The 19,531-nt window shown below is 36.4% G+C and overlaps 2 protein-coding genes across 11 annotated transcripts in view; one reads left to right on the top strand and one right to left on the bottom strand.

The window, feature by feature from the left end:
• Positions 1 to 3,528, bottom strand: part of LOC137027654 (R3H domain-containing protein 1) — a 52,082-nt gene extending 48,554 nt beyond the window's left edge. For all 8 annotated transcript variants that reach the window (XR_010896064.1, XM_067395947.1, XM_067395949.1 and 5 more), the window contains exon 1: positions 3,402 to 3,528. The gene's annotated coding sequence lies outside the window, so the exon portion shown is untranslated. The remainder of the gene's footprint in view (positions 1 to 3,401) is intronic.
• Positions 3,529 to 4,129: 601 nt separating this feature from the next.
• The window catches only part of zranb3 (zinc finger, RAN-binding domain containing 3), an 84,140-nt gene continuing 68,738 nt past the window's right edge, over positions 4,130 to 19,531 (top strand). For all 3 annotated transcript variants that reach the window (XM_067398562.1, XM_067398561.1, XM_067398563.1), the window contains exons 1-2: positions 4,130 to 4,527; positions 4,662 to 4,816. In XM_067398562.1, coding sequence (XP_067254663.1) covers positions 4,665 to 4,816 — 152 coding nt within the window. In that variant the 5' untranslated portion in view covers positions 4,130 to 4,527; positions 4,662 to 4,664. The remainder of the gene's footprint in view (positions 4,528 to 4,661; positions 4,817 to 19,531) is intronic.

Below are 19,531 nucleotides of genomic sequence, written 5' to 3'. Positions count from 1 at the left end.
GGCATAGGGCATAGTGTAAGCGTTTTGAACTGCGAGAGGCGTTACACTTTCTTCGTAAGTTGAATACGGAAGACGGTCTGGCAGAAGCTAAATATTTTACTTTATAACTGTCACGATCACCTGTGAGAGTGCCCATCAGCCACTAGAATATGGGAATTGTAGTCCAAGGGGTGAAAACAAGAGTCCAAGATGGAGTGCCCTCTAGTGGCTGATGGGCACTCTCACAGGTGATCGTGACATTAACCTGATAAATATATGGATATTTCTCTCACACAAACACATCGCTTCACTTCAGGAGGCCTTTATTAACCCCTCGAACCATGTGGATTATGTGATGGATGGATGCACTTTCTTGAGCTTTATTCTCACTGTCTTGTTCACTGCCATTATAAATCTTGGATGCATCAGAATATTTATTAAGGTGCCCTAGAACTTTTTAAAAAAAGATGTAATATAAGTCTAAGGTGTCCCCTGAATGTGTCTGAAGTTTCAGCTCAAAACACCCCATAGATTTTTTTTAATTCATTTTGTTAACTGCCTATTTTGGGGCATCATTATAATCTTAGCAGATTCAGGGCTACTGGCCCTTTAATTCACCTGCTCCATGCCCATGGAGCTCGTGCTTGCCTTGAACAGTGCATAAACAAAGTTTACACAGCTAATATTACCCTCAAATGGATCTTTACAAAGTGTTCATCATGCATGCGTCGGATTATGTGAGTATTGTATAATGTTATATTGTTTACATTGATTCTGAATGAGTTTGATAGTGCTCCGTGGCTAACAGCTAATGTTAAACTGTTGGAGAGATTTATAAAGAATGAAGTTGTGTTTATGAATTATACAGACTGCAAGTGTTTAAAAATGAAAATAGTGACGGCTCTTGTCTCCGTGAATACAGTAAGAAACGATGGTAACTTTAACCACATTTAACAGTACATTAGCAACATGCTAACGAAACATCTAGAAAGACAATTTACAAATATCACTAAAAATATCATGATACCATGGATCATGTCAGTTATTATTGCTCCATCTGCCATTTTTTGCTATTGTTCTTGCTTGCTTACCTAGTCTGTTGATTCACCTGTGCAGATCCAGACGTTAATACTGGCTGCCCTTGTCTAATGCCTTTCATAATGTTGGGATCATGGGCTGGCATATGCAAATATTGGGGGCGTACACCCTGACTGTTACGTAACAGTCGGTGTTATGTTGAGATTCGCCTGTTCTTCGGAGGTCTTTTAAACAAATGAGATTTATACAAGGAGGAGGAAACAATGGACTTTGAAACTCACTGTATGTCATTTCCATGTACTGAACTCTTGTTATTTAACTATGCCAAGATAAATTCAATTTTTCATTCGAGGGCACCTTTAATATAACTCTTGGGTAATTTTCATACAGTGAAATAATCTTTTAATTTGCATGTATTTATCTAATTCCTGTAATTTTTTTATTATTTTCAGTGCAGATCACTCTGTTATAATGATTAATTCTTTCCAAATAGAACTACTGAAGTCATCTGGTCAATCGCAGAAAAACAAAATATCGCAATGTCAATTTTTTCCCCATATCGTGTAGCCCTAATCTAAATCTGCATGGATTAAAGGTGATTGACAAGCCAGAGGGCCAATCGTTTACGCGGTCATCACGTAAACGATTGGCCCTCTGGCTTGTCAATCACCTTTAATCCATGCTGATGTTTTTAAGGCCCTACCTCGTGCACAGATTATGTATATTAATATTATTCCTTTCAGTGCACCTAATAAATAGTCTTTTATCAGTTAGTAAAGATAGTTTCAAGTAATATTGCAAAAATTTATAAAACAAAACATCCTCTTTAGCACCTTTAAAAAGCATCTGGTGACTAAACAAACTAACAATGTTTTCATGCCAAAGATATAAGATTCAGTAAAAATGTGGATGAGACAAAGCAACCCAAAACTAGAGACATTTTACTTAACAATATTTGCAATTATTCAATGAAATAAAATACTAAAAAATATGAAATGATAAAAAAATAGCAGGTAAGCAGCTATCTAGGGTTAATGTGCAAAAATGTGGTCTAGGAAAGCAGCTCACTACGTATGACACCAAATACGAGCTGTCTAGATAGGGAGCTCACTAGCTTTGATGCTTAAAATGACAAACTAGGCAGTTCACTAAGTATGAAACCATACAATAAATAAATAAATCAATTAGACTAAGAAATGTGGATGAGAGAAAGCAGCCCAAAATCAGATGAATTTTACTCTAGAAAAAAAGTTTGTATTCATTATTCAGCGAAAAAACAAAGAAATTTCACCCGATACCAATAACTTTATTAGTAGGCTATATCTTCATTTAGTTATTCATTTATATTTAAAATCTATACTATTTAGTTTGCTTAAAAAAAAAATGTAGAGCCAATGTTGAAATTAGGTATCAAGCCTTTTACCATCCTACTCCTGCAGTATATAGTATGTATACTGTGCATAGTATGCAAATTCTTGTATGCATTGAATACCAGGATCATCTATTTGCCTAAAAAACATGAAGCATACAACAAAGCACACTGCTCAGGATACTGTATCTCACAATGCAACATGTTCGACTTTCCTTTTCCAGCATGGTGAATGCGCTACAAAAATATTTACAGCATTTTTTTGAAAAATCTGCAAGTATATACACTATGCAGCATTTTATATAGCCATTATTTGTGCATGAAAGAAAGTGCAGAAAAAAAGGTTAATAATTGCTAAGTTTTAAATCTGCCGGAGAGAAATAAAAAATTGGTGTCTAAAATTGGTGTTTAAAAACAAGGGTGTAAATGAATAGGTTAAATAAATGTTAATCATAAAAAAGACATTTAATAAATTTTTTTTTTTTTTTTTTAATAACCAAAACACACCTCCTCTTGGTGGTTTAATCACCTGCAAAGGCCCTTATGAATAAAGCCTGGAGCTTCATAAGCCAACAAAGATCAACCCTAAAGCTACAAAAACACATCAGCATTACGGCTAGATGAAATCATAATAAATAAAGCATATTAAAGCATGAACATATCTGTGATTTATACACCTGCATGATTATTTACTCTTCATGTGCCTGATCTCTCCTTGGCCCTGATATACAAGATCATTTATCACATTTACTTCAAATATACGAGAAGCAAAACACACAGGCTGTTTATAAAACACTCTTTGACACTAAATCGACACATTGTCAGTCATCTGAGGCTGATATTTGCTTTAAAATCATTAAAATTAGACTAAAATACTGTGGTGTGTTAGCACACATGGTAAAGCTAAATGAGTTTAAACACACAAACAGCTTTTCAATACCATGCAAATTCACAGGAATAACACCAAAAATCGTGATATTAAAGAGTTAAGGGTAGTAATGTATCGGTGGCTTACCTGTAAGATAGATAGACGAATAAATATTTGAAGGAATGAAGAGAAATATTGAGTCTAATGGCTGCTAAAGGCTGAAGTCAAAGCTTGTCGGTCTGTCAGCGGCATTGAAGACAAAATATTCAAACACCTGGAAGAGAAAATACAATTCTGGACGGTGAAGTAGTAATGTTATACCGAAAGAGGGCGCAGAGTGGCTCAAGAGTTCAATTGAACAAGAGTTAAATCTATATATTTAATCATAAATTATTAAAAACTATTATAGCCACTTTAAACTGAGATGTAGTAAAGGCTTGCAAGAATCAAAGATTGATTACATTAATTAAAAAGCAAAAAAAAAATTGTTTTTTTTTCGTATTAAAAATAACATACAAATGATAGGGAAAGTAAAGAAATTATTAAAACAAGTTTGTTATATATACATAAAAACCCTTTAATGTAAATATCTTAATTTCTTTTCTATTTTTCGTATTATCTTTATTATAATCACTTCAATATTGACATATAATTTTTTAATTTAGTGACGAATAAGATTTAAATGTCTCGTAATTCATAAATTAAACACGAATAATAGTAAATATGTTATTTATTTATTGAATTTATTGGAAGTGTAAGCTTTTCCTTTTGAATCTTTGTAACAAATATGTCACGTGACACGAGATTATCCAATCGGTGACCAGTACTCACGTCCCGGAAGTACTGCTCTGTTTCCACTCTTCTCCGCTCTAGGTTTTGCTTACATTTCTAAGATCCACAGAAGGGTGAAAGAAACCTAGTGGCATTTACTCTTACAACTTAATATATTGGATTAAAAATACACGTTTGCCTGATTAAAAAATAAATAGAAGAACAGCAAGGCACCTTAACTTTTTAAATAAACACATTTGAAGATGCTAGACACTCAATTTATCGTTAGTTGGCAGTAGAATTTATTATATGCCAACATATTATCAGTAACAAAACTAAAAAATAACAAAGATTATTTTGACTGCGGATATATATTTCCATTTCCAACAAATTGCAACTCGTCGCGTGGATATGACGCACAGCGTGTTTTGTGACGCCACTCACTGTATTGCCGCGAAATGTCAAATCATGGCAGTAGGAATTCAGAAATGATCGTCTCCTGGTGAGTGTGAATAAGGAATGCAGTATTATTATATGATGTATTTGTTTTGTTTTCTTAATGTGGATCACTTATTAAACTACAAACCACAATGTATCTCATTTAATTGTATGAATCTTACTGCATGTAATATACAGAGTATGAAAACAATGAGAAGTCAAGTCAAAGCAGGTCCAGAGGGGATTTCTCTCCATGGCAAGGATGCACTTCAACTCCTTCCACAGAAACTGCAAGAAAAGCTGATGCCCTTCCAGAGAGAGGGTGTCTGTTTTGCCCTATCAAGGGATGGACGGTTAGTTTACTTCTTTACTTTTTAAAGTTTCTATTGTATATGTGAAACTAGGTTTTCATAATCAATTTTTCCATCTGGATGTCCAATTCTGTTCTTTTCGCCTCATTTGTGTATCATTACACAACAAATGAGGCAAAACAAGAGAAATATGCATGTTAGAAATGAGTAGCACTTATATAACATAAATGTACATCTTTTCGAAACATTAAGACAAATCTCAGATGCATACAAATGTAACCTGTACATGAACGCTGGCACTCAAGGCTATATTTATTTTAAATGTTTATATTTTAATAAATTGTAATAATATTTCACAATATTAATGTGAGACTTTTTTCAAAAACATAAAAAAAAAAAAAAAACGTAATTATCCAGAATTTTGACCAGTAGTGTAAATATTTCCATGCATTAAAAAAAATGAAATTTAATATTTAATTCCAGTGCACCAACTGAAAATTGATTTGGCTAAATAATTTATAGATATTAATATATAGTTTATTATGTATAACTTAAGTACTTAAACAATATGTTTACTCTCTAAGAAAAAGACAAATCAATATTTTTTTTTAATCCACTCAAAAACCTCCTTGTCAAATTTATTTATGACAGGACATTAAAAAGATGATCTGTTGTTTCAATATCATTAATAAGGATAAATGTTTTTTGAATTTTTAAATGAATTCTTTTGCTTAGTAATTGGATATTTTAAGTGTTTTTTTTGTTTGTTTGTTTGTTTGTTTGTTTTGTTTGTTTTCTAAAATTTTAACTTCCCTAATATCATAACATTTACACTGATGAGCCAAAACGTTATGATCAGTCACAGGTGAAGCAAAGATCGTTGATCATCTAACAAGGCAACATATAGAGGTCTGGGTAGATTAGATAGTAAGTAAATAAACAGTTCTTGTAATCAATGTGTTGGATACAGGAGAAATGGGCAAGAATAAAGATCTGGGGCTGTATTCACAAAACATTTTATCTTACCACTAAGAGTTCTCCTAAATAGCAGTAAAAGTTCTTAGCTAAGAGTTTTCTCTTAAAACCTATTCACAAAGCTGCTGAGACAAACTTTTACTAAGGGATAGACTGAAGTCTTAAGCTTCGAGAAAGGGCGGGGTTGACCTCGTTGCTATGGAGTAACACACAGTGATTGGCTGATGGGGGAGGAGTCAGCAATTTAATCATAGAAATATTGTAGAATGAAAAATAAAGGTTTTAAAATACAAATGTTGCCCTATTCAAATAAATATTTTTTTTTAATAAAAAAGTAAAAAAAAAAATGTTTCCATTGTTGCCATAAAGGTTTTAAAATGGGCTAAGTGTCACTAAATAAACTAGTATATACAGTTAATTGTAAAACCTCTGCCACAGGTAATCAGACAATATTTATTTATTTGTTAAAGATTTTTTTTTTTTTTGGCATCTATAAATCAAAATGTATTGCATTTAAGAAGTAAAAGTTCAGCACCTAAGGCTCTATCGCTATTGCCTCAATAGTGTTCAGTGTCTTTAGGTGGATTGGGGTTGTTTGTGATTTGGTCTTACTGACTTAGGAGTCCTCTTGACTACTCCTAATGTTTCACAGATTTAGGAGCTAGTTTTAGCGCTAAAATGCTTTGTGAAATACTCTTAGATGAAAAATTTAGGACTCCTAAAATTAGGACTGACACGACACGCCCATTATTTTTAAGAGTTTCCCCTAAATCGGCAAGTTAGGAGCTACTTTCGGCCTTAAGATGTTTTGTGAATACGGCACCTGATCAAATTTGACAAGGGCCAAATTGTTATGGCAAGGCGACTGGGTCAGAGTATCTTTGAAACAACAAGGCTTGTGTGTTGTTCCCGGTCAGCATTAGTGAGAATTTACCAACATTGGTCAGAGGAGCGATAAACCACAAACCAGCAACAAAATGTTGGGCGCCCAAGACTCACGGATGTACGAGGGCAATGAAGGCTATCCTTTCTGGTCTTAGCCGACAGAAGGCCTACTGTGGCATAAGTCACACAAAATTCAGTGCATCGTACTCGGCTGAGTCAGAGTTCTGTCAGTCCAAATCCTATTTTTGTGCATATCCAATTGAAATCTGACCAGATTTAGCATGTGTGAAAGGCAAAAAAATCACATGAAATGTGAAATCATTTCTGGAAATCTGTTTCAGTGTGGGTGCTCTGATCGGATTTATAGGAAACATGCTGAAAATCACTGTGGAAACAAAGTTGTGTTGTTGCGAAGTGCTGGACGAACCACTGCCCTAAGATGACCCCTTGTCCACCGTCGAAAGCACCTACATGAGTGAGTGCCTGAACTAGACCTTGGAGCAGTGGTTCAAAGTGTTGCCCTGGCCTCCAAATTCCCCAGATCTCATTCCAGTCGAGCATCTGTGGGATGTGCAGGAACAACAAGTTTGATCCACGGCAGCTCCACTTCGCAACCTATAGGACTTGAAGGATCTGCTACTAACTACTTGGTGCCAAATACCACAGCACACCTTCAGGAGTCTAGTGGAGTCCATGCTTCGACGGGTCAGGACTGTTTTGGCAAACCCAATCTTACGGCAATTTGTACATATTTCTAATCCGTCCGAATTCGTACGACCTCACTCGTTTCATGCGTTTTTTGCTAAATTGTAAGTGTTTTAGGAGTTGCCAAATTCGTTTGAATTTGTACGAATGACCTACCTGTAAACCTATCCCTAAACCTACCCGTCACTTGGGTTTAGACAAATCGTATGAATTCGTACGAGTGAGGTCGTACTAATTCGTACGAGTTAGCCACCTCGTAATATACTTATGAATTGGTCGTGAGATAGCGTTGGTTTTGGCAGCACGCGGAGGACCAACAGCATGTTAGGCAGGTGGTTATAATGTTTTGGCTCATCAGTGTGTGTATACTTTTTGTACCTGCATGTTTCTAATAGACATATTGCATCTTGCATCTAGAAACACCTTTCTCTCTTTATATTTCAATCTATATGTGTGTCTATCATTCTATCTCTTAACATGAGCCTGATTTAAGCAGGTGAGAATCTAATTTACTCCAGTTCTGTCAGTCAATGTTCTGGGTCAGACGGGTCATTTAGTCAACGCTGCTGAGGGGTCCCGGATCGATGGTAGGACACACAGAGTTCTGTTTGGTGCAGACAGGGTCAGTCACTTAATTAGACAGACATTCAGCGGGACGGATATTACAGAATCCCAAAGGAGTCACAGTGGCTGATGTAGTTTTTTTTTTTTGGTTCAATAACTTTATTTAAGGGAGAGAGCAAAACAGACAATTACTGACTGGGTTATTATAATTACAAACAATGCTACTGTCCAAAATGCATAACATTTTTTGTGTTTTTAGTTGAAAATGGTTTCGTGTAAACGGCCCCTTAATGTTGTGCGAAGTGTTTTTTTTTTTTTTTCTTAAAAGGGACAGGTTTTTTTAAATATTTTTTTTAGTTGGCATGAAAAAAAAATTACTGTTTTTTTGTTTTTTATAACAACCACCTAAAACAATGACATAAACAAGGACAAGTACTGTATATACACAGAGAAACAAAAGGCTAAACAAGGAACAGATGAAACAAATTAATAATCAACAATCAAGTTGCTATGACAACAAGTGAGAACTTTCTAAAAACACAGGAAACAAAGAGTTAAAAATTCCAGAAAAACAAAACGGAAAACTGAATGGTAAAACATATTATTGAACAAATAGCTCTAGAAAATACTTGAACAAAAATTCATTCTTAAATGTAAAATATTTTATAAATATTTATTTACTTACTTTAAAAAACATATTTATTAACTAGTATACAGTGCTCAGTATAAATGAGTACACCCCTTTGAAAAGTAACATTTTAAACAATATCTCAATGAACACAAAAACAATTTCCAAATGTTGACAATGACTAAGTTTAATATAATATCTGTTTAACTTATAACATGAAAGTATGGTTAATAATATAACTTAGATTACAGATTTTTCAGTTTTACTCAAATTAGGGTGATGCAAAAATGAGCACACCCCACAACAAACACTACTACATCTAGTACTTTGTATGGCCTCCATGATTTTTAATGACCGCACCAATTCTTCTAGGCAAGGAATGAACAAGTTGGCAACATTTTGCAACATCTATATTTTTCCATTCTTCAAGAATGACCTCTTTTAGAGACTGGATGCTGGACGGAGAGCGATGCTCAACTTGTCTCTTCAGAATTCCCCATAGGTGTTCGATTGGGTTCAGATCAGGAGCCACTGAATCACTTTCACCCTGATCTTCTTCAGAAATCCATGTGTGTTTAGGATCATTGTCATGTTGGAAAAGTGCACGACGACCAAGGGCACGGAGTGATGGTAGCAACTTCTCTTTCCATCAATGAAATGCAGCTCCCCGTCACCAGCAGCTCTCATGCAGCCCCACATAAGGACACTGCCACCACCATGTTTCACTGTAGGCACCATGCATTTTTCTTTGTATTCCTCACCTTGCGACAGCATTCAGTTTTGAAGCCATCAGTTCCAAAAACATTTATCTTGGTCTCATCACTCCAGAGTCATAGTAGTTTTCATCTTTGTCAGCATGGGCCCTGGCAAACTCTAGGCAGGCTTTTTAGTGCCTGGGCTTTAGGAAAGGCTTCTTTCGTGGACGGCACCCATGCATGCCATTCCTCTGCAGTGTACGCCGTATTGTGTCATGGGAAATAGCCACCCCAGTTTGGTTTTCTACTTCTTTAGATAACTGCAGTGAACTTGCATGCCAATTTTCTTCAACCCTTCTCATCAGAAGACGCTCCTGTCGAGGTGGTAACTTCTGTGGACGACCTGGACACCTCTGTGAGATGGTTGTGGTTCCATCTTTTTAAAATTTTTGTACCACTTTTGCTACAGTATTTTGACTGATAAGTAAAGCTTTGCTGATCTTCTTGTCGCCTTCACCTTTCTGGTGTAAAGAAATTATTTTCTTTCTCAGTGACATTTCTCTTGCATGTGGTGCCATTGCTGACAGCATGAAATGGGAAGGGGTTTTAACACTCTTTTATAATCAACTGTCTGCTGGACACCTGTGTAATGAATAAATACACTCACCTGTGGTTGAATTCTTGTTAAATTAGACATTTGTAGTTTAAATTTAGCTTTGCTTCAGAGACTTTCAATGGGGTGTACTCATTTTTTCACCCTAATTTGAGTAAAACTGAAAATTTTGTTCTCTAAGTTATATTATTAACCTTACTTTCATGTTATAAGTTAAACAGATGTTATGTAAAATTTAGTCTTGTCAACATTTTGGAAATTGTTTTTGTGTTCATTGAGATATTGTTTAAAATGTTACTTTTCAAAGGGGGTTACTCATTTATGCTGAGCACTGTATTTATGAACAAAGCTGATGGGTTTTATATTATGCCTTTTTTAACAGTTTATGCACGTGTCAGCAACTAAAAACTTTTTTTGTTTTTGTGTATTTTTACATCCACAAACAGGCAGATGTTTTGTATTCTTTAAGCTGCCATAAATAATGCATCTTTTATTGAATGTATTATTGAATAGACAGCTCTAGAAAGCACTTGAATGCAATTTCTCACTTTCCACACAGATAGTTTTGGCGTAATGTGTTTGTTGCTGACCCTTAAGTTAAGAAAACCCTTAGTAATAATTGTAAGGGCATTACTTCTGAGGGTTTTCTTCCTTTAAGGGGTCTGGTGCATCTGGCTGCAGAATAAATGAGCTTTTATTGACTGTAATCAAGTCTGACTGTATTCAGTGAGCCGACACTAATTTCCTCTTTAACTAGACAGGTACGGTTTTGCACTGTGCCAGCTGCTGATAGATAACTCTCTTCAATAAATACATATCATTTTCTTCACCTTGATTCGATTCGCTTCATTTAATATTAGATGGTTTGATGACCTGTTGTGAGTATCCTATCCCACGATGAAACACGCTCAACTTGACCTTTCATTTGCAGTAACATTTTCCCACAAAAAAATGAAATGAATTCAAAATATCGGGATGAAGTTATATGACAACAATGTAAAAAAAGTTTGTTAAACATTATGTAATGGTAGATGTTTCAAACAATAGAAAAGATTTACAGATGCTTTTTTATGATTGATATGTTACAACTGATTTTTAATTATGTCAATAACAAAATGATTAGTAGAATACTACAAATACAAACAAAGTTATTATTTGTGCTATTATATTTATGCAAAGTTGTTTTGCAATGTAATGGTCAGAATGATTATCGTAGTATGCAACATTGTATGACTTCGGATGACTATATTGCATTTGTTTATATTGCTCCAATTTTTTCCCCAGTTTTTAACTTTTAATTCTCTTGCATTTTGAATGCAATTTTGTTTCAAACATGTCTATGGAAGGTCAAGATTTTTTTTAAAGTCTCTCACAAAGGCTGCATCTTGTTTGATCAAAAACACAGTAAAAAAAACAGTAATATTGTGCTCTCTCTCTCTCTCTCTCTCTCTCTCTCTCTCTCTCTCTCTCTCTCTCTCTATATATATATATATTTTTTTTTTACAATTTAAAATAATTGCTTTCTATTTTAATATATTTTAAAATGTAATTTATTCCTGTGATGCAAAGCTAAATTTACAGCAACTTCAGCATCTTTAGTGTCACATGATCCTTTAGAAATCATTCTAATCGAGACACATTTCTTATTATCAATATTTTTATTTATTTTTTTTTAATTTTTTGGGGGGATCCTTTGACTAAATTTGACTTTCCACTCAGATGCAAAGTTAAGATTCAATAGGATTTGAAAGATTTAATATTTGTTTTAATTTTTATTAAAAATTAATATTAAAAATGTAATATTAATTTTTTCATAATGCAGTGTCTCTGTTCAGTGTCTTATGATCTCTGTTGGATCTAGACATTATTGATAACAGAAGCAGCTTAGAAGTTCAAGAACATCAAGCCAACATCAGTCACATCTATGAAACTATCACTTTTATCTGAACGGGTGTGTGGTTCGCCCTTTGTTTTGTTTTTTTGTTCTTGAATCTAATATAGCGATTAATTTCCCCTTGTGTAACGCTTTGATCCCACTAATCAGTTAGTATGCGGATTACAGCCCCAGATAATTGCTCTCTAATTAAATATGTAATCTCCACTCCAGCCAATAACCCAAGCAATCCTCAACTGTAATTACTTTATCCGTACAGAGACTCTCCACCTACCGTCTAATGAACCAGGACAGGCGTCCACACGGCTGTGTGTCATCTCAAATGACTAGCTACATTTCATTTAATGTTTTTTTTTGGGTTTTTTTGCCGTGGGAAATGAAGGTGGTTAGTTACTGTTTACTTTTCATATTAGGCTTGCCACACTTAAGAGGAAATCTCATTTGCGTGGATGATTTTAGAGCAGCGCCGATGCTAAAACGGTAAATTAGTAAACTGAAATTTTCTTGGGTTTACTTAACATTGGCAACTTCTTTTTGAGCATTTTATTCATTCGTTTCTCATTAATGTTGAACTTAATGCCAGATCATACTTCGTTATCTTCTTCCACACCAATTATTGGAATGTCTCTTTTTTTTTTTTATCTCAGAACTAAAGTTGGTTGCAAATTGGTTTACATACAAAATGCATCTAAACAAACTTTTTTCCATTTTTTTTTTTGACAGGTTGTTAATTCGAATGAAACGTGTCACTATTTTTAGGAAGGGATTTTATTTGCATCTTGAAGTATTAGATCTATGGCTATAGATTATGATAAAAACCTAAAGTCATGTCAAGTCACCTTTATTTTTTTAAAGTGCTTTTTACAATGCAGATGGAATTAAAGCAACTTTACAGTGAAAGCAAGTAACCAGTTTCCTTTAAAGTACCTTAGTCAGATATTGTTACTACTGCAAAACTGTAAAATAATTTGAGATCTCATTCAAGCAGAATTTAGAATTGGCTTGATAGACTTCTCATTAACATGGATGGGTTTACAGCAGCAAAACAGTAAATTAGCAATCTGGAATTTGCTAAGAGTTTATTTGATGTCAACACATTCTTTTTGAACATTTTATTAATTCATTTTTCACTAACTTCAAAACTTTCCTCGTTATCCTCCTCCACACAAATTATTGGAATGTCATTGTTTCATTCAGAAATTCAGACGTAAAATTAGTTTGTGTACAAATGTATTGACATATATTTGAATATCAAAATTTAATATCAGATCATAGCTCGCCAGCTTCCACTACACCAAATCAGAAATTTGTTAGTAAAACTGGTTGTAAATTTTTGTATAAAAACAAGCTGTTTTCAGTGTCAGGTTGTTAATCAAAATGAGATGAGATTTTGCTATTATATTAAAGGCATTTTAAATGCCTTGTCGTCAAAAGTGATCTTAACCCATTGAGCTGTGGTGCTCAACACACGGACTGTTTTAAATTATGATTATAAAATATGATTGTTTTTTTGTCCGCTAATGTTGAAGTTAAATGTCAGATCATACCTCGTTATCCTCTTCCACACCATTTATTGCAATATCCTTATTTCATTCAGAAATTCTGAAGTAAAACTGGCTGTTTTCATTGTCCGATTGTTCATTCAGGCATGAGATATCACTTTGATTGGGAAGGTATTTATATAAAACCTTTAAAGGTGCCCTAGAACTTTTTTTTTTAAAAGATTTAATATAAGTCTAAAGCCCTGTACACACCGGGACGAATATCGCACCGTTTATCGTCAGCGTTTTTCGAGACGTTTTTTGTGTTCACACCCAAGCGATTTTCACCGTATATATATAATTCAGAAACGGTAGTGCAAATAAGTCACAATGACAGTAGTGCAAGTGAACAGTAGTGTAAATAAACATATTTATGAAACAGACATTCTCAACTATATTTCTTGAATGTAAAAGAAAAAAAAAGTAAAAATACAGAAATAATACACATCTATTGGTGTGGCCAAGAACTGGCAGAGCACCCATAGCATGCGTCTCAATCAGCTCTCTAGTTCACTAGTCAGGGCACTGATCAGGGAGTCGGCCACATTCATTTACATGGTATACTGATACACTACCTAGGAAGCTAGGGAGCTGTTTGAGATGCAGGGATAGTTTGTAGGGTTCTTCCTCGTCTACTTACTTTCTCTTCGTCGTCTTGTGTGCTCAGCAAGACCGTTTTGTGCTTGAGCACCACCAAGTCATGTTTTACTGTAACTTCAGCAGCTCCAGGCACGTGAACAAAAGCACCAATCTCATTGGTCGGCCAGTTTTTAACGCAGCGCGTCAAACCAAAAAAACGAACCCGAGGCGTTTTTTAAAAAATTATGCTTTTACGCCTCGCGTTTTTCACGTCTGTGTGCACACTCACATTGGCGCACGTTGTTTAGTCACGAGGCGTTAAACGTCGGCGAAAATCGCGCGTGATATTCGTCTCGGTGTGAACAGGCTTTAAGGCGTCCCCTGAATGTGTCTGTGAAGTTTCAGCTCAAAATACCCCATTTTTTTTTATTCATTTTTTTAACTGCCTATTTTGGGGCGTAACTAGAAATGAGCCGATTCAGGGTGTGTGGCCCTTTAAATCTCGTGCTCCACGCCCACAGAGCTCGCGCTTGCCTTAAACAACTTAAAAAAGTTCAAACAGCTAATATAACCCTCAAAATGGATCTTTACAAAGTGTTCGTCATGCAGCATGTATAATCGCGTAAGTACAGTGTTTATTTTGATGTTTACATTTGATTCTGAATGAGTTTGAGGCTGTGCTCCGTGGCTAACGGCTAATGCTACACTGTTGGAGAGATTTATAAAGAATGAAGTTGTGTTTATGAATTATACAGACTATAAGTATTTAAAAATGAAAATAGCGACGACTCTTGTCTCCGTGAATACAGTAAGAAACGATGGTAACTTTAACCACATTTAACAGTACATTAGCAACATGCTAACTGAACATTTAGAAAGACAATTTACAATTATCACTAAAAATATCATGTTATCATGAATCATGTCAGTTATTATTGCTCCATCTGCCATTTTTTGCTATTGTCCTTGCTTGCTTACCTAGTCTGTTGATTCACCTGTGCAGATCCAGACGTTAATACTGGCTTGTCTAATGCCTTTCATAATGTTGGAACATGGGCTGGCATATGCAAATATTGGGGGCGTACACCCCGACTGTTACGTAACAGTCGGTGTTATGTTGAGATTCGCCTGTTCTTCGTAGGTCTTTTAAACAAATGAGATTTATATAAGAAGGAGGAAACAATGGAGTTTGAAACTCACTGTATGTCATTTCCATGTACTGTACTCTTGTTATTTAACTATGCCAAGATAAATTCAATTTTTGAATTTAGGGCACCTTTAATTGTCTTCAATCGCAAAACTACATATTTGTCGTTCTTGGTGGTATAGAGTTGTGGCCACTGAGAACTGAGGCAGGAAGTATTTAGTGGTGTTTGTGTTTGTTTACGTATTTGGAGAGTCTGTTTCGTTTAATCGTGTGAATCTTTACCTTGTGGTTTGGAGTAGATGTGCCTCTCATGTAATAGAATACAACCACTCTGTGTTTTCTAAACCATCGATTTCCGTTTTTTCTCTCTCTTTATCTCCCACCTCTCTCTCTGCAATTCAATAATCCCCCTGAAGCAGAATTGCTTTTTTTTTTTTTTTTTGTTTGTTACAGCACAGCCAAACCACACACTGAGACATGATACTTGCTCAGATGATGCAGTGTTTTAAGCTGCTCTGTGCTGCTTATAGTGAGATTTCATCAGCGGCTTGTTACCAGTCGAGAAGATAGATATCCATGGTTGCTTTCATATCTTGAAAGCACAAAAGGTGAACGGTAACCATTACTTGATAAAACCTTCCTCGCATCTTGAAGTATTAGATCTAAGGCTATAGATTACGAAAAATTACTACGGAAACCGCAGTTTCCTCTAAAATAGCATAGTCCGTTATTGTTATTACTGTAAATCATACTAAATTAATTTGGGATCAAACAGCTTCTTGTCTCATTTCTCATTGTTTTTCTAAGCAATTGTACTAAGATTTTCATGTAGTAAAATAGATCAGAATTTTATAAAGACTTAAGAGTGAGCTCTTTGGATCAAAACAAGTACATAGCAACCACCCAAAACACACCTGCATAGCAACATGTTAGCATTGTTTTGCGACTTTTTCTTCTTCTTCTTCAAAAAAAAAAAAAAAAAAATCAATGTAGTTTTTTGTTTTTGTTTACTGTGGTGGCTAATGCTAAGTTTTAATAAAGTTTTACTGTGTATATATACATATATATATAGTGTGTGTGTGTGTGTGTGTGTGTGTGTGTGTGTGTATATATATACAAATTAAAGGGTTAGTTCACCCAAAAAATGAAAATTCTGTCATTAATGACTCGCCCTCATGCCGTTCCACACCCGTAAAACCTTTGTTAATCTTCAGAACACAAATTAAGATATTTTAGTTGAAATGCAATGGCTCAGTGAGACCTCCATAGGGAGCAATGACTCTTCCTCTCTCAAGATCCAAAAAGGTACTAAAAACATATTTAAAGGTGCCCTAGATTATGTTTTTTAAAAAAGATGTAATATAAGTCTAAGGTGTCCCCTGAATGTGTCTGTGAAGTTTCAGCTCAAAATACCCCATAGATTTTTTTTTTTAATTCATTTTTTTTAACTGCCTATTTTGGGGCATCATTATAAATGAGCCGATTCAGGGCAACTGGCCCTTTAATTCTCCTGCTCCACGCCCACGGAGCTCGCGCTTGCCTTGAACAGTGCATAAACAAAGTTTACACAGCTAATATAACCCTCAAATGGATCTTTACAAAGTGTTCGTCATGCATGCATTATATTGTTTACATTTGATTCTGAATAAATTTGAGGCTATGCTCTGTGGCTAACGGCTAATGTTACAATGTTTGGAGAGATTTATAAAGAATGAAGTTGTTTATGAATTATACAGACTGCAAGTGTTTAAAAATGAAAATAGCGACGGCTCTTGTCTCCGTGAATACAGTAAGAAACGATGGTAACTTTAACCACATTTAACAGTACATTAGCAACATGCTAACTAAACATTTAGAAAGACAATTTACAAATATCACTAAAAATATCATGATATCATGGATCATGTCAGTTATTATTGCTCCATCTGACATTTTTCGCTATTGTTCTTGCTTGCTTACCTAGTCTGTTGATTCACCTGTGCAGATCCAGACGTAAACTAGCTGCCCTTGTTCCTTTCATAATGTTGGGAACATGGGCTTGCATATGCAAATATTGGGGGCGTACACCCCGACTTCGGAGGTCTTTTAAACAAATGAGATTTATACAAGGAGGAGGAAACAATGGTGTTTGAGACTCACTGTATGTCATTTCCATGTACTGAACTCTTGTTATTCAACTATGCCAAGATAAATTCAGTTTTTCATTCGAGGGCACCTTTAAATCAGTTCATGTGAGTACAGTGGTTCAATTTTAAAGCCACGAGAATATTTTTGGTGCGCCAAAAAAACAAAATAACGACTTAAAGAGTGATGGCCGATTTCAAAACACTGCTTCAGGAAGATTTGGAGCATAAATTAATCAGTGTATCGAATCATGATTTAGATCGTGTGTCAAACTGCCAACGGCTGAAATCACGTGACTTTGGCACGTGACTTTTTACACTGATTCATTTGTGCTCCGAATCTTCATGAATCTTCCAATGGATTTCAACTAAAATATCTTAATTTGTGTTCCGAAGATTAACGAAGGTCTTACGGGTGTGAAACAGCATGAGGGTGAGTAATTAATGACAGAATTTTCATTTTTGGGTGAACTAACCCTTTAAACAAGCTTGAATCAAACATTTCTGTTTATGTTTGTTCTGCTTTAATTTTAATGTTTAGCATTTTGGTTACTTTTAAAACCTAAGCAATCATGTCTCATTTCCACAAATTGGGAATGCACAGCCCTGAATATATATTATATTAGTGTAAAGGGCTATTCAGACATCTAGTGGCTATAGTATGGTATTACAGATTATTTTTTAGTCCTTTGATAAAGAAAGTGTTTTTTTTATATCTGGAAGGCAGAGTTTGCACTGCACAGCCATGTCGTTTGCATTTTCTTCTTTGAAAACAAAATAGCAGTGAAATTTCCATGAATGGAAAGCATTTGTCCCACGGGCAGCATTGTTTCAACTAGCAGCAGTGATTCAATCTACATCTGAGGAGATTGTAGACGGGTGTTATTTGCGCATGCACCAGCGGGTGGCTCGTGTGAGTCATCACTGGCAACAGAGCGTACTCAGTTACTAATGTAACCTCGGTTCCCTGAGATACGGAACGAGTACTGCGTATGGGGAAAGGAAGCCTTTTTCAATAACGCAGTGTAACTGCATCGTCATTGGTTCACTCATAGACAAGTTGTTGAACCAATGACGGCGCGGCATAGCTGCGCGGCCTATGGCGACAAATCCCGCGAATATTCCCGCCGAAATGGGCGGGGTAGCTATATAAGCAGGCGCTTCACCATAGGATTTCAGGTCATTTGACTGAAGCGACGACACTGAAGCCGCAGCCTCGTGGCACGGCATGTAACGCAGTACTCATTCCGTATCTCAGGGAACCGAGGTTACGTTAGTAACCGAGTACGTTCCCTTTCGATACTTCACTCGTACTGCGTATGGGGAACAAATTCAACCGTGCCGTGCCACGGCAGGGAACGACTGGACTTGTCTTGGACACCTCGAAGGAACCAGAGGACAAGTGAGAAGGCTGGAACTGTCGAACCCTCGTTACACTACCAAAAGGGGAGTAACTCCCAGAGTGGCATGAAGCGGAGCTCGATAGAGGCCGCTAGATCATACCGAGCGGGCCCGAGCTTGTAAGGTCGGGATGTCCAAATGATAAAATCTGACAAAAGTGGGCAGTGAGGACCAGCCGGCCGCCTCACAGATGTCTTTAATCGAAACTCCACTAGACCTAACTCCTATGGGGCAGTTTAGGCCCACGAAGGAGTAACAAGAGTAACAAGAGTAGCGTTGACTATCTGACATGCAAGACGTTGCTTTGAGACCGAAGACCCTTTGGTGCGGTCTCTAAAGCAGATAAAGAGCTGATCGGATTGCCGATAAGGCTGTGATCGCTCAACGTAGGTCCTTAATGCCCTGACGGGGCAGCGCAATTCCAGTCTGAGGTCAGCTGAACACAGTGGCTCAAAGGGAGGCCCTTTGAGAGCTCTGAGGACCAAAGAGAGATCCCAGGTGGGAACGGTGAGAGGATGAGGTGGATTCAATCGCCTAGAACCTCTCAAGAAACGCACCACAAGGTTGTTTCGTCCCACTGACTGGCCAGCGATAGGAGCGTGAAACGCTGCGATGGCTGCTACGTAAACTTTGAGCGTTGAAGGGGTGCGACCCAGTTCTAGACGCTCCTGGAGGAAAGACCGTATCAGAGATACATCACATTCCACTGGGTCTATGTTGCGTGTAGAACACCAACTAACAAAGACCGACTATTTCTGGGCGTAGAGGCGTCTCGTGGACGGAGCTCTCGCCTGAGAGATGGTATTTAGCACGTCTCCGGGGAGGTTAGCAGGCTCCCATCGAGGGACCAGAAGTGCAGAGCCCAGAGTTCTGGCTGGGGATGTCAAATTGACCTGTTCGCCTGAGAGAGGAGGTCCCGTCTCGGGGGATCGGCCACGGAGCTTTCGTGGAAACCCTGAACAGCTCTGAGGACCAACTTGGCTCCTCTAGAGCAGGACCACCAGGAG

This window comes from Chanodichthys erythropterus, chromosome 10 (assembly GCF_024489055.1).
Source record: "Chanodichthys erythropterus isolate Z2021 chromosome 10, ASM2448905v1, whole genome shotgun sequence".
Taxonomy (NCBI): Eukaryota; Metazoa; Chordata; class Actinopteri; order Cypriniformes; family Xenocyprididae; genus Chanodichthys; species Chanodichthys erythropterus.
Note: the sequence above shows the minus strand (reverse complement) of the source record. Positions and strands in the feature narration are given on the sequence as shown.